The sequence below is a fragment of the Lithobates pipiens genome, unplaced genomic scaffold (assembly GCF_037356315.1).
Source record: "Lithobates pipiens isolate NorthernLeopardFrog02 unplaced genomic scaffold, aLitPip1_a1.2 Scaffold_18, whole genome shotgun sequence".
NCBI lineage: Eukaryota > Metazoa > Chordata > Amphibia > Anura > Ranidae > Lithobates > Lithobates pipiens.
The window spans coordinates 116,857,744-116,871,674 of record NW_027507758.1 but is presented as its reverse complement, the minus strand read 5'-3'; the positions used below and the strand labels follow the sequence as shown (position 1 = coordinate 116,871,674).

The 13,931-nt window shown below is 41.8% G+C and overlaps 1 protein-coding gene across 1 annotated transcript in view; it reads left to right on the top strand.

Moving 5' to 3' along the window:
• Positions 1 to 13,931, top strand: part of PNPT1 (polyribonucleotide nucleotidyltransferase 1) — an 89,937-nt gene that overhangs the window by 65,240 nt on the left and 10,766 nt on the right. The window contains exons 18-22 of the mRNA XM_077486042.1: positions 939 to 992; positions 7,629 to 7,735; positions 9,488 to 9,559; positions 9,645 to 9,708; positions 12,755 to 12,838. Of these exons, the coding sequence (XP_077342168.1) occupies positions 939 to 992; positions 7,629 to 7,735; positions 9,488 to 9,559; positions 9,645 to 9,708; positions 12,755 to 12,838 (381 nt within the window). The remainder of the gene's footprint in view (positions 1 to 938; positions 993 to 7,628; positions 7,736 to 9,487; positions 9,560 to 9,644; positions 9,709 to 12,754; positions 12,839 to 13,931) is intronic.

Genomic DNA, 13,931 nt, shown 5'->3' with positions numbered 1-13,931 from the left:
GTTGGGGGACAGAGGAGATGGGTGACTCCATAGACTATTAAGCTAAATTTCAGGAGGTTTCATACTTATTAAATTTGCCAGACATGCGTGCGCAGGAAAACACTGATCATTGTATTCTGACTGTGGGGAAGTATACCCCATCCACATTAAAACAAAAAATTGAGTCGTATATGGCCGGCTTTAGACTGAGGAGTAAACGGCTAGATCATACTCAATGCCCTCCAGCCAGGAAATGAGTCGGGTTCTATCTGACTTATTTGTTTTTTATGACAAGTTCTTGTATAGCGGCATTCATTTTTCCAGCGCTCTACATATATATCAGGGATATGCAATTAGCGGACCTCAAACTGTTGCAAAACTACAAGTCCCATCATTCCTCTCCCTCTGGGTGTCATGCTTGTGGCTGTTAGTCTTGCTATGCCTCATTGGACTTGTAGTTCTGCAACAGCTGGAGGTCCGCTAATTGCATATCCCTGATATATTATACATTCATATCAGTCCTTGTCCCCAAGGAGCTTGCAATCTAAAGGTCAACTCAGTCATATGTACACATATTAGGGCCAATTTAGGCAGGAGCAAATTAACCCCTCAGCATGTATTTGGCGTGTGGGAATAAACCAGAGTATCCGGAGGAAACCTACACAGGCGCAAGGAGAACATGCAATTTCCAGGCAGGTTGTGCCGTGGTTGCTGCAGCTTCTAATGCACACTGTGTGATGCTTACAGTGTGCCAAGAAAGCTCTATTTGTGTGTGGGGGAGGACATACTTTTTATTCGGGTACACCGTTGCATGACCGCACAAGGGCGGGGGGGGGGGGGGGGGTGGTGTTTTAAGTAAGTGGTTAAAATAAAATTCCTATAATGCTTCCATTTGTGTATATATTTCTACCTTTATTATGGTTAAATAGACGTATTTAAATGTATTTTATTCACATCAGGCTCCTCCTCTATGGCTTCTGCATGCGGTGGCTCTTTGGCTTTATTGGATGCAGGTAATTACATGTTTACATTTGTTTCACGTATCTGTCTCAGATATTTTTAATGGCTTTAAAATCGGTTCAAGAATTGACTTCTATTTAGCAATTTGATCTACTTGGTATCACCTACTACACTAGTTTGTAAATGTAATGTTGCTTTAGATGAGAGGTGAGAACATGCTGGTTACTTAACTTCTGCCAAAGAATTTTGCGCACGGTGGTCACAGACATTTCTTTTCTGCCCTTTGCGGACTTTCAATAGGAAACACTATAAGTGGTTTCTTTCAAACTGACTTTTTTTTTTTTAAAGTTACACTTTAATTTACATTGTCCTTTCTATTTCTGTATATGGACTGCACTGTAATTATTTTAATAATAAAAAAAACTCATCTGAGTACCTTTTTCTTAATTGATATACAGCTGTCACATGACCCAGCTCTTTCCCTGCCTGTCTGCAGGGAAACGTAAGCTGGAGGAGCTTCTAATCCTCTGTTGCTGGTCACATGTTCAAAATAAATAAAACCCCCTTTGGGATATCAACAAACCGTTTTAAATTGTCATACAAATATATATTTGAAATCAAACCTTTTATTATTTTTTTGCCAGTAACATGGTGTGGGTGGATTTCTGCTAGTCACAGCCTATCACGCCCCTCCAGCCTTTGTCTTAGAATAAGAGGGAGGTGAAGCCTCCATTAATCTACATGTAATATCCCGCCTCCATTGTGTTTATCTGGTTAGTGAGCATGGAGGAGGAGGAAGGAAGTGGGCTGTCATTTACCATAGTGTATACGCCCACATGTGTGACTCTATAGTCACATGGGCTGCTCAGATGTGATCATTAGGAAATGCACAGCATAGAAACTCACTGAAAACCGAGGATGTGGTGAGTTGCCGCCACAGCTGCAAAATCCCTAGCTGAATTGGGGATGTGAACAGAAGGTGGAGATGGAGAGCCGCAGGATCAATCAGGTTTTTTGCAGAATACCAAAACGAATCCCACAGAGAGCGAGTATGAACAGCATGTAATGCACCATTTGTTGATAGCTTTTTATGATGTGGGTTTAATGACACTTTAAGAAGCACATGGAAACGCATGTAATACAACATACACCACAACTATCTATAGCCCATGGGACTTTTATTGTTACAACACCAAGGTAAAATATAAGAAAATGTATTGCATGGAAAAAAAAAATGGTTTTGGATTGTAATTAGAAGTTAATTATATTTTATCTACATGAAGGCTTTTGGACAGTTTTCATAATTATATATCCCTGTGGGCTTCTCCTGAGGAAGCAAGTTTTTATTGCTCGAAACATGTAGAGAATTTGAGCACAGACCATCTTGATTGATGTACAGCATCAGCTCAGTTGTCATATGTTGATGTCGGGTCTTTTCAAACTTAAAGGTTTTTTAATGCCATTTGATGATGTTTCGCTGTTGGTATATATGTATAATGATATATGTGATTTATAATATAGGTATTTTTTCAAGCAATACTCTAAGTCCCTTGGTATATAGATACTTGTGGTATATGTACTAATCGGGACTCACTATCTTTGTGTTGTGATCATGCAATAAATCACCCGTTTGGACGCTACTTCACCACCACCACCTAATCGGGACTCAGACGTAACCGGCACCCATTTCATACCAGCGTTCTTTTTTTATAATAATGTAATACAACATCAGTTAAAGGCTATAGATATCCATCGCCAGAGGCAGCAAGGTAGTTCATATTTACCATTGGTAACCAATTCAAAGAAAAGAGTCACTACAGTGAAACTCGGGGGGGGGGGGGGGGGGGAGATTTCAGACGTCCCAGATAAACAGAACAAGGTTACTGCTGTCAATGCTGCAGGATCTCCCATTCTAGCCACAAAAATGTCCAGCTGCATACTGAACCTTATCACTGAAGGTCCACATTCAGACCCCTCCAGTGACGACAGATCTCCCAGAATACCTCTGGGTGTTGCAGCCTATCCTGTCCACCTGACATTTTTCCATTCCCGGAATGTGCCCTGTGATTATAGCCAAAACCTTATTCTACACCCATTGCAGGATGGGGGTCTGCCTTTATCCCCTTTAATGAAATTTTAGATTTCTGGTTTTTAGGATGATCAGACTGCTTCAGTACTTTGAGGCACTGACCTGGGAAAATATCCACTAACTTGCATGTATGGTGAGGTCAGCTGTCTCATAGAGCCACAAAGCATGAGAGAGCCAGAAAGCTAATATTTTCAGAAGGAGATCAGCAATGGCACCCCTGATACTAATCTCCATTCAGTTTTTCTTTAAATTTATCATTAACCAGTTCCCGACCGGCGCATGCTGATGTACGTCGGCAGAATGGCACGGGCAGGCATATTAGCGTACAGGTACGTCCATTTTTAAATTCCGCCCTGCCATCGCGTTTGCGCCGCCAGTGGCGCACTCGCGTGCTGGTCGGGACCCCCGTGAGTCCGGTCGCGGGTCCTGCGGACTCTATCGCCGTGGGGATACCCGTGATCGTCTCACGGGGCGGCTGAACGAGGAGATGCCATTGTAAACAGCATCTCCCCGTTCTGCCTAGCAACAAGTGATGCTGATCTCTGCTCCATGTGATTGGAGCAGAGATCAGTGTTCACTAACACAAAGCCCAGCCCCCCACAGTTAGTAACACGCCACTAGAAACACTTAACCCCTACACTGCCACCCCCTGGTTAATCCCTTCACTGCCAGTGTTATTTACACAGGAATCACTGCATTTGTAGAGCAGTGATTGCTGTATAAATTACCATGGTCTCAAAAATGTGTCAAAAAATGTCCGATGTGTCCGCCACAATGTCGCAGTCACAATAAAAATCGCTGATCACCGCCATTACTAGTAAAAAAAAAAAATTAATAAAAATGCTATAAAACTATCCCTATTTTGTAAACGCTATAACTTTTGCGCAATCCAATCAATAATCGCTTATTGCGATTTTTTTTATTATTTTTTTTTTATTTTTATTTTTTTTACCAAAAATATGTAGAAGAATACGTATCGGCCTAAACTGAGGGAAAAAAATGTTTTTTTTTTTAAATATATTTTTGGGGAATATTTATTATAACAAAAGGTAAAAAATGATGCAGTTTTTTTTTTTTCAAAATTGTTGCTCTATTTTTGTTTATATACGCAAAAAATAAAAACCGCAGAGGTGATCAAATACCATCAAAAGAAAGCTCTATTTGTGGGGAAAAAAAGGACGTCAATTTTGTGTGGGAGCCACGTCGCACAACCGTGCAATTGTCAGTTAAAGCGACGCAGTGCTGAATCGCAAAAAGTGGTCTGGTCTTAAGCCAGCAAAATGATCTGGCCTGAAAGTGGTTAAAGCGGGAGTCCACCGGGACTCCGCGTTTTTTTTTTTTTTTTTTTTTTTTTTTTTTAAAAGCCAGCAGCTACAAATACTGCAGCTGTTGACTTTTAAATAGTGACACTTACCTGTCCAGCGCGCCCGCGATGTCGGCACCCGAAGCCGATCGCTCGCTCGTCTATCGGGTCCTGCCGCCGCCATCTTGGGTATGGGAATCAGGAAATGGAGCCTTTCGGCTTCATTTTCCGGTTCCCTACTGCGCATGCGCGAGCCGCGCGGCGCAATCCGGACGGTCCCCGCTGCCTCTGGGAGCTGTGTGTTTCCCAGCAGGCAGCGGGGCACTTGCTGAAGGGGGCGGGCGCTTGCGGAAAGGGGCGTAACGTACGCCCCTTTCCGCAGAGAGCTAGCCCGGAAGTGGGTGCAGTTACCTGGATTATCCAGGTAACTGCACCCCCCTCCCCCCTGAAAGGTGCCGATTGTGGCGCCGGAGGGGGGGGGGGATTCTGATGAGCGGAGGTCCATTTTAGGGTGGACCTCCGCTTTAAGCTGCAGCAGGTTTTCACTTAAGCCCTTATGCCAGAGCATGAAGGTTTGAGATATTCCCACTGGAACTCCACTGATTTTGAGCATCGTTAGAAAATTCTGTCTCATTTTTGTGGTACAAAGGGTTAGACATTCAAACACAAAATAAAATCTAAAGCCAAAAAAGGTTTCTTTCTCATTGATATACAGGGGTCACAGGAAACTTTTGGGTTATACTGCTGCACTCAGGAAGATTTGACACTGTCAAATGAAAAACTGAAGGGCAGCCCAGGATAACACCTCCTACTACCAGCATGCAGTCTGCCTTTTGCCCTCATGGCTGAATTTTTTATTGTGGTCCTTAAGGACTTTAAGCCTTAGTAATATATAAACTAGTGGCTGCAGAGACCCTGATTCTGAGTCGCTCAAGTCTTTTGTCAAATTAATTTATCCCTGAGACGTTGCAGTCTTCTTCTGATCTCACATTAGAGACTGTTTTGGCCAAGCCTTTTGCATCTACCATTGCTGTTTCCAGCCTTGGGTTGTGTTTGGCCTGTAGTGCAGCAAAGTCTTTCCCTTTTTTACCTGCCTTTCAACTGTTTCTATAGTGTGATTAGAAGTGCCCTGATGGGTTGTTTGCTCCCTGTTGTAAGCACTTGCTAGCTTTGTATCCTTTCGGTGCAGAGTTTGTTGGTAAGTGGCCTGTTCCCTTTGTTGATGTGGCCTCCACTTACTATTTTCATGGAGGATACAACTGCTTGTAAGAAATAACCAAAAAATGGAGGCCCTTATTTTTGCTGTAGGGTCCCACCTTGCATGCAGTTATGGTGTAAACGTCCATATTCGTTTGCAGGTGCCTTGGCATTTTTACATTCCAGATTCTTTGGTGCAAGAGGTGGTGTCCCCAGGACCCTGTTGGTTTGTTCCCTGTCCCTTCCTCATCTTTTCCCTTTTTAAACCTTCCCGTGTCACCTCTCAGACTGGCAGGTCTTCATCAGGATCACTCGGGTCTTCTGGACCAAGGTTTCATAACTCCAGTCGCCTTTCCAAAATGGTCCCAGGGTTTTTTTTTACTCCAACTTGTTCATGTACTCGGACATACGGCACATCTGCATTTTCGTTTGCTGTAAAGCCACTACAATAAAAGTTTTTGTCCCTGCCAATTATCCTATCTTCAGCACACTAGGTGTTCATCAAGAAGTTGGCTTTGTTGCTCCCTCATACCTTCCCAGTTGTGGAATACTTGGGCAACCATTTGTTGAGAGAAAAGTTAAACCGGTTCTGTTGGGCTGTTCTATCTGTCTAGATGTTTCATTGGTTTGGGTGGATCCTGAACCTTCAGAAATCACTGGAACTTACTCATTGCCTAAGAAGTTTTTGGGCAGTACTTTGTTCAGCCTTGTCAGCTGTTTACTTTGGAGGCATAGACAGTTGGAAGCCAGATTTCCTTAGCCTGCAGGGTCTATACCAAGGAAAGTGGTCTCTAGACTCTCTTGGTATGTCTGGAACTGTTATGGCAAACTGCATGTGTTTGTACCCAGGTGCAGGAATCCACTTTTGGAAACCAGTGGTCTTTGCCTTTCCTACGCCTGAAACTTCTTCCTCTCCTGCTCCACAGGATAGAAACGTATGGCATTATGGTGATCTTTATTGCTCTGCACTGGCCCAGGTTATTGTAATAAGTTCTACTAGACAGCTGTTTCTGCCTCATCTGATGCCAGATTATGTGACTCTTTGAGCTGCAAGCAGTCAGTCCTCAGTTCTGTTTACGTTAGGCTTTTTAATGTTTGGGCTGTTTCCTACCCCGCAGTTGGACTCAATTTTTATGCCTGTGTCCAGTGCTTTTTTAAGTGTTATTTTTTTTTTAAGGTTTGCCTTTCTGTGTCCTTCAGTGTACTCTGGAAATGGGAGAAGCCTACAGTTTATAACTGATTAGCTATTTTCCATCTTCTCTTACAGCAGGCGCTGCAGCTGCCCCCTTGAGAGTTCAATAGCTCAAGTTAAAAAATAAATAAATAAATTTACACGCCTCTTCCTGCCTGCTGTGTTCAGTGGAGGCTATACGGTAGGAGTTTTTAACCTTTTCATTGCCAGTGACATAAAACCTACGGTGGCACAGAACTGCTCCCAGCTGGCCAGCTTAGTATGTTTTATGACGCTGGCGTTCCTCCTTCTGCTATAAGCTCATGGTCACTCCAGTGTTCCTGCAGCCATTGCATCGTAAATGACATCAACTAGACTGCCTGCATGGGGATACAATACTATACATGGAACACTTGCATCCCAGTGTGGATTCTATGCTTTCAGAAAATGTAAAGTTTAGGGGTTCGTCAACAAACTCTGAAAGCTGTAATGGAAATATATATAAAATTAAAAAATATAAAGAAAACAGCAAAAATGGTCTGGCGAACTGAATTTAAAAATGGAGCACAGGGCTTGGCAATGAGAGGGTTTTCAGAAAGAAAACTAATAGTGATGCCAGTGTAGTGGGGGCACCTTATTTTATTTATATATTTTTTTTTTCTTCAGTGCTTCCTTGAGTTGGGTCGCAGTGCAAAGCACCGTCCCTCACCTTCCATACAATACAGACACCAGCTATTACGCTGATGGGGCTCATTTTAGTGTGCAAACAGATAAATGAACCCCAAATAGATGTGGCTTTGGGTTTGTTTTTTGTTTTGTTTTTTGCTATGTGTAGAATTGATGCTCATTGCCCATGTACATGAAGTCTAAGGACTATGTTTATACAATGCGAGTAAAACTGTTGACTAATCCTTAACTGTTTTTTTTAGGGGTACCAATTTCTGCTCCCGTTGCTGGTGTTGCAGTTGGATTAGTTACTAAATATAGTGCAGACAATCAAGAAATCGAAGATTATCGAATACTTACAGATATACTGGTAAGTAGTTTTTCTTGTACCAAAGATATCTCTGACATGAACTCTATACATTTTGTACCTTTTGTGCCACAAAAGGGAATCTGACCAGAGACTACAAGAGCAAATCTATAAGCCGTCTGAATGCTTACTCAACACTTCCTGCTTTTTACTCCCACTGCTTTTGACTCGATAGGCTGACCTATTTTCACTAGATTCCTTATTTGTGGAAGTATTAACACCTTGGTGTCATACAAATTGAAAAAAAAAATATATATATATATATACACACACACACACACACACACACACACACACACACACACACACACACACACACACACACACACACACACACACACACCCATGTGATTGGTAAGAAAAATGTTGTAGAAAGCAGAAATATATAAATATATACACTATATTACCATAAGTATTAGGACACCTGCCTTTACACGCACATGAACTTCAATGGTGTCCTAGTCCATAGGGTACAATATTGAGTTGGCCCACCCATTGCAGGTATAACTGCTTCAACTCTTCTAGGAAGGCTGACCACAAGGTTTAGGAGTGTGTCTATGGGACATTCTTCCCGAAACGCATTTGTGAGGTCAGGCACTGATGTTGGAAGAGAAGGCCTGCTTCGCAGTCTCCGCTCTAATTCATCCCAGAGGTGTTCTATCGGGTTGAGGTCAGGACTCTGTGCAGACCAGTCAAGTTCCTCCACCTCAAACTCTCTCTCATCCATGTCTTTATGGACATTGCTTTGTGCACTGGTTGGATCAGGAAGGGGCCATCCTCAAACTGTTCCCACAAAGTTGGGCACATGAAATTGTCCAAAATGTCTTGGTATGCTGACACCTTTTAGAGTTCCCTTCACTGAAACAAAGGTGCCAACCCCTGAAAAACAACCCAACACCATAACCCCCCCCCCCCCCCCACCAAATAATTTGGACCAGTACACAAAGCAAGGTCCATAATGACATGGATGAGTGAGTCCTGATCTCAACCCAATAGAACACCTTTGGAATGAATTCGAGTGGGGACTGCAAGCTCAAACCTTCTCTAAAATCCATGCCTGACCTCACAAATGCGCTTCTGGAAGAATGGTCAATTCCCACAGACACACTCCTAAACCTTGTGGGCAGCCTTCCCAGAAGAGTTGAATCCGCTATAGCTGCAAAGGGTGGGCCAACTCAATACTGAACCCTACAGACTAAGACTGGGATGACACAAGTTCATGTGCGTGCAAAGGCAGGCGTCCCAATACTTTTGGTAATATTATGTATGTATGTATGTATGTGTATATATGTGTGTATGTGTATATATATATATATATATATATATATATATATATATATATATATATATATATATATATATATATATATATATAATTTATTGTGAGAAAAATGCTATAGAAAGCAGAGATGTTTTGCAGTACACATGCAAGAACTGGGAAGTCTGATCATATTTGAGATTTTAGTTTACTGTGCAGGAAGTTACTGTGACTCTGGATTTTAGACAGGATCAACAGGTACTTTTCTGTACTTGCAAAAAAAATAAAAAATTTATGTAGCCTGGAAAATGAATGCAGCCACCACATCCAAGGACCAGTAAGCTGAAAACTATTTATTTTTATTCTTGGATTTAAAAAAAAGCTTTATGCTAAACGAACAGGGTGGCTTTAACATGGTAACATGGTGGTAATGTTTCCTCGGATAACACTGCTGATAATTTTTTTTTTTTTTTTTATTTTTTATTTTTTTTTTTTAGGGTATTGAAGATTATAATGGTGATATGGATTTTAAAATGGCTGGCACCAGCAAGGGTATAACAGCCTTGCAGGTTAGTATATAATTGATTCCTTACCATAGCTTGGATCTTTCACTAATATTTAGTTTATTAAATTAATGAATTACTTTTTCTTTAGGCAGACATTAAAATTCCAGGGTTACCTTTAAAGATTGTGATGGAAGCTATCCAACAGGCAAGTGGTAAGTGGTTGTCTGCTTTTTAATTTATGCAATTAATTCAACTTCTGACGTTACTTTTTTTTTTTCAGGCAATTTGTTTTTAGGAGAGGTTGGCAGGTGTTGCCTCAATGTTTCTTCCACAATTGTTTTACTTTAACCTGTTCCCGTCTGCGCTACAGCCGAATGACAGCTACAGCGCAGACTTACGTTGCCGGGAGGCCGTCAATAGACGTCCTCCCCTTTGCATGCCCCCTGCAGGGCGCTCGCTGCACGCACTGTGATCACACAGATCACAGAGTCAATGAGACTCGGGTTATCCGATCCCGGCCTCTTACCATGTGATCAGCTGTCAGCCAATGACAGCTAATCACATGATGTAAACAGGATTGGTAATCGTGTTTTGTTTTTTTTTAAAGCCGATCACCGGCTTCTGCGTAAGGGACATCGGTCCCAAAGAGGAAGAGACACCGCTGCCTCATCTGTGTCAACCAGTACCGCCTGCCAGAGCCCACTTCGTGCATATCCGTGCCCACCAGTGTATATTCGTGCCAACTATCAATGCTCCTGAGTGCCACCAATCAGTGCCCACCAAAAAAACCTTCAGCCTTTAAAACCAGTGTAAACCTGGGTGCTGCTGCTTTTCAGATAGAAAGTTTACACTTTTGTGTTGAGATGTCATAATCAAATGCTACTAATCTTCACATGAATGGATCCTCAATGACTTTGTCCCGCTGGTTCATGAACGCGTCATGTGTTGGTGGTTATTCTTGCAAACTAGAAATTCCATATTACTCAATTTGAAGAATTCCAATCCCCCAACTTTACCACAAGTTTGTCATCTGATTAATGCAGAACTACCCACTAAAAAATATATGATGGCAAGGCCTGCCTCGGGAAATTCCTTAAAATTTGGAACCTGTGGTTGGATTCCTTCATGCATCCAACTCAGAAGTGCCTACATTGAATATTGACCCCTAATGTTCTGTCTTTATTCATGATTATCTGCATGCTCAGTTTATATCGCAGTGGAGACCGTTAGCAAGCAGGTAGATTAATTTTAGAGACCTTGCATGTAAGAAAAAGCCTGCAGCAGAACTCTAGTTCCATTTTAAGGCTGTGGTATGTTGAGATCTGTTGTACATTGGCTACTATGATCCCCCTCTTATGTGATGCCTAGCCTTTTTTACAGTGTGTTCATCTCAATTGAGATGTAATGTGCTTTTCCATCTCTTATATATTATATGCAACACTAAGGGGGTTATTTACTAAAGCCAAATTCACTTTGCGCTACAAGTGCAAAGTGCACTTGAAATTGCACTGAAAGTGCACTTGGAAGTTCAGTCGCTGTAGATCCGAGGGGGACATGCAAGGATTGGATGATAAAATCAGCAGCGCTTCCCTAATTTCAGATCTAACACTCAGATCTACAGCAACTGCACTTTCAGTGCAATTTCAAGTGCACTTTGTAGTGCAAAGTGGATTTGCCTTTTGTAAATAACCCCCTAAGTAAACACCCCAAAAAAAAAAAAAAAAAAATCACTCAAATCTTAATTTCTTTTTTGCTTTTTTTAAAAACGTGTATTACATTTTCTGTTGACACAGTATACCCATGTATATTGAATGGCACACAGATATTTGAGTCATTGACCATGCAGGCTGTATAACCACTATTTTGCTTTCTCAAAATTAGAAGGCTAGAAGAGAGACTAGGCAGTTTGTATGGTTCTCTAAAGCTGGAGTATGGACTGGGAAAAGATTGCTCTTGCACTGGTGCCTCCTCTCTGCCGCAAGGGTCTAGTGCTCATTTTCTCTGGGGAGATTGGAATAAGGTGTAATAATTTTATTTCAGGCTCATTCAGGATTCTGCCATGCAACATGACCAGTCCCCAAAGTCTTCTTCTCCAACCTTACCACATACAATGCAGGACCACTGGTGCTGCTTTGTATATGAAGACACTCTGGGTTTGTCCACATCCAGGGAGTGTCAAAGCAGAGGAGAGTATCAGCTGCCATAAGAGCAATGAACATGTTCTACTTGCCTGTAAAGAGGAAAGAGTTGCCGCTACTCCCGACTTGCCCAGGTGAATAAATAATCAGGATGCACCCTGATGCATTATGCCCCATATACACTACTAGCGATGAATGGAAAAAAATACCTGACAGCTCAGGTCGGAGCTGCTACACCAACAACCTGATGTTACTACAGCAATCTACCCTGCTGAACAATTGCGTTCTGCCGGGGACGCTCACATCCTCTGGCTCCTCCTGCCTTGCTTGTTGGGGGGGGGGGGGGGTTATTTGTGAAGGCTCGATCCCGAGCTGTACTGTGTGCATTTATTGACACACACTGTGTGGCTTGGCCCTGCCCCCTGCTCTCTCATTACTGGAATTAAATGACAGCAGCAGAAGCTAATGGCTCCTGCTGCTCCCACTGAGTCCAGCGAGGAGGAAGAGAGCGAGCAGTACTGGACTGAGATCGGGCTAATGTAAGTATTTAGGGAGGCGGGGGGAAGCTGCACCCAAGGAGTACGTGGGACGTTTTTACAAACTCTCCTGAACGATTTAACTTGACAGATCGTAACCCACGTTTAAAATGTCTGTTTGGCGGCACTTGCGTTTTTAGAAACTTTTTTCCCAAAAAAATATAAAATATATATTTTTTTTAAATGCCCAAAAATGAAAAACACTTGTAAACGTAAACATGTAAACGAAACGCGGGTAAACGCGAGTTACCCTGTTTTTAGAGCTTGAAATGCCTGTAAACTCAGCTTCTGAATGCATCTTTTTTGCATTCCATATAATGCCTCTAAACTCGACTGCCTGAAAAGGACTATAAACAACCCTGTGTACATTTACTGATAAGATAACATGTAAATGTCCTTTTACCAGCAGCAGTGGTGTAAAAGGTTTTTTACCTTAATGCAGAGAATTCATTAAGATAAAAAAAAAAAGAAATACCTTTAGCCTATACAGCCACTTTATAACATTGAAAGCTTATTTGTATCCTTACTTTTAAATGGAAAAACTGTATACATTTTTTATTTTTATTTTATTTTTTTTCCTCTAGTGGCCAAAAAAGACATTCTGCAAATAATGAATAAAACGATTTCAAAGCCCAAAGCACAGAAGAAAGAAAACAGCCCTGTCGTAGGTAATATAAATGTGAACTGGTAATAAGCAATATTCCTGTCCTGTGCAGCCATAGATATAAAAGTAGCAGATGAGTTTTATTATACAAATGTTTTTGTGGAAAATGATTCCTGTATAAAATGAATAGTTGGAAAATTGGAATTAGTTTATGCACTAGGTTTTGTTGTTGATATTTTTTTCCCTGTAGCTAAGAAACTTGTGCCTTCAGCTTGATTGCCCCTCACAAGGTCCTTGGAGATTGAGCAAACAGCCGTGCATGTACCAGACAACCTAGCCAGTAATGTGTTTTTGGTAACAATATTAATCACTTGTAGACCATCTACATTCTATAAACTTCTTGAAGGTTGCATTTCGAAACCCTCCTCCCCCATTGGGAGATTTCCTGTCCTCCTTGGACAGCTGTTCCTGGAATGAGTGTCCCCAGTGGAAAAAATTCTCCTTAAGCTGGCCATATGTGGGTTGAATTCCAAACAATTTGTCTTTTCAAAAGCGTAATTATGAATTTTGGTTGGAATTTCGCACCATTAGTGGGCCACAGCAAAGGACGATTATTTTTTTGTTTGGCAGAAATCGCATTGCATTCACACCAAAATGATGCAGGACTGAGTCAGATGCGGTACAGGAATCGCACAGGTTCCCTCATCGCTCCAGTGTTAACAGAGACTAAGCCGGGGTTCACACTGTGCGTGCAGAACACCGCACAGGAATCGCACCGCGTTTCTGTGCACATTACATACGATTTATAAAACAAAGAAAAAATTACCATAAATTTTCCCACCACACTATACAGGCATACCCCACTTTTAAGTACACAATGGGGTTTATTTACTAAAGCTGGAAAGTGCAAAATCAGGCTCACTTCTGCATAGAAACCAATGAGCTTCCAGGTTTTGATACCAAAGCTTAATTGAACAATCTGGGGTTAGTAGCTCATTGGTTTCTATGCAGAAGTGAGCCTGATTTTTGCACTTTCCAGCTTTAGTAAATAAATCCCATTGTGTACTTAAAAGTGGGGTATGCCTGTAATGAAGTGGCGACGATTAAACCCCCCCCCCCCCCCCTTATGTCACTCCTCCAAGTAAAGGAGGCTACTG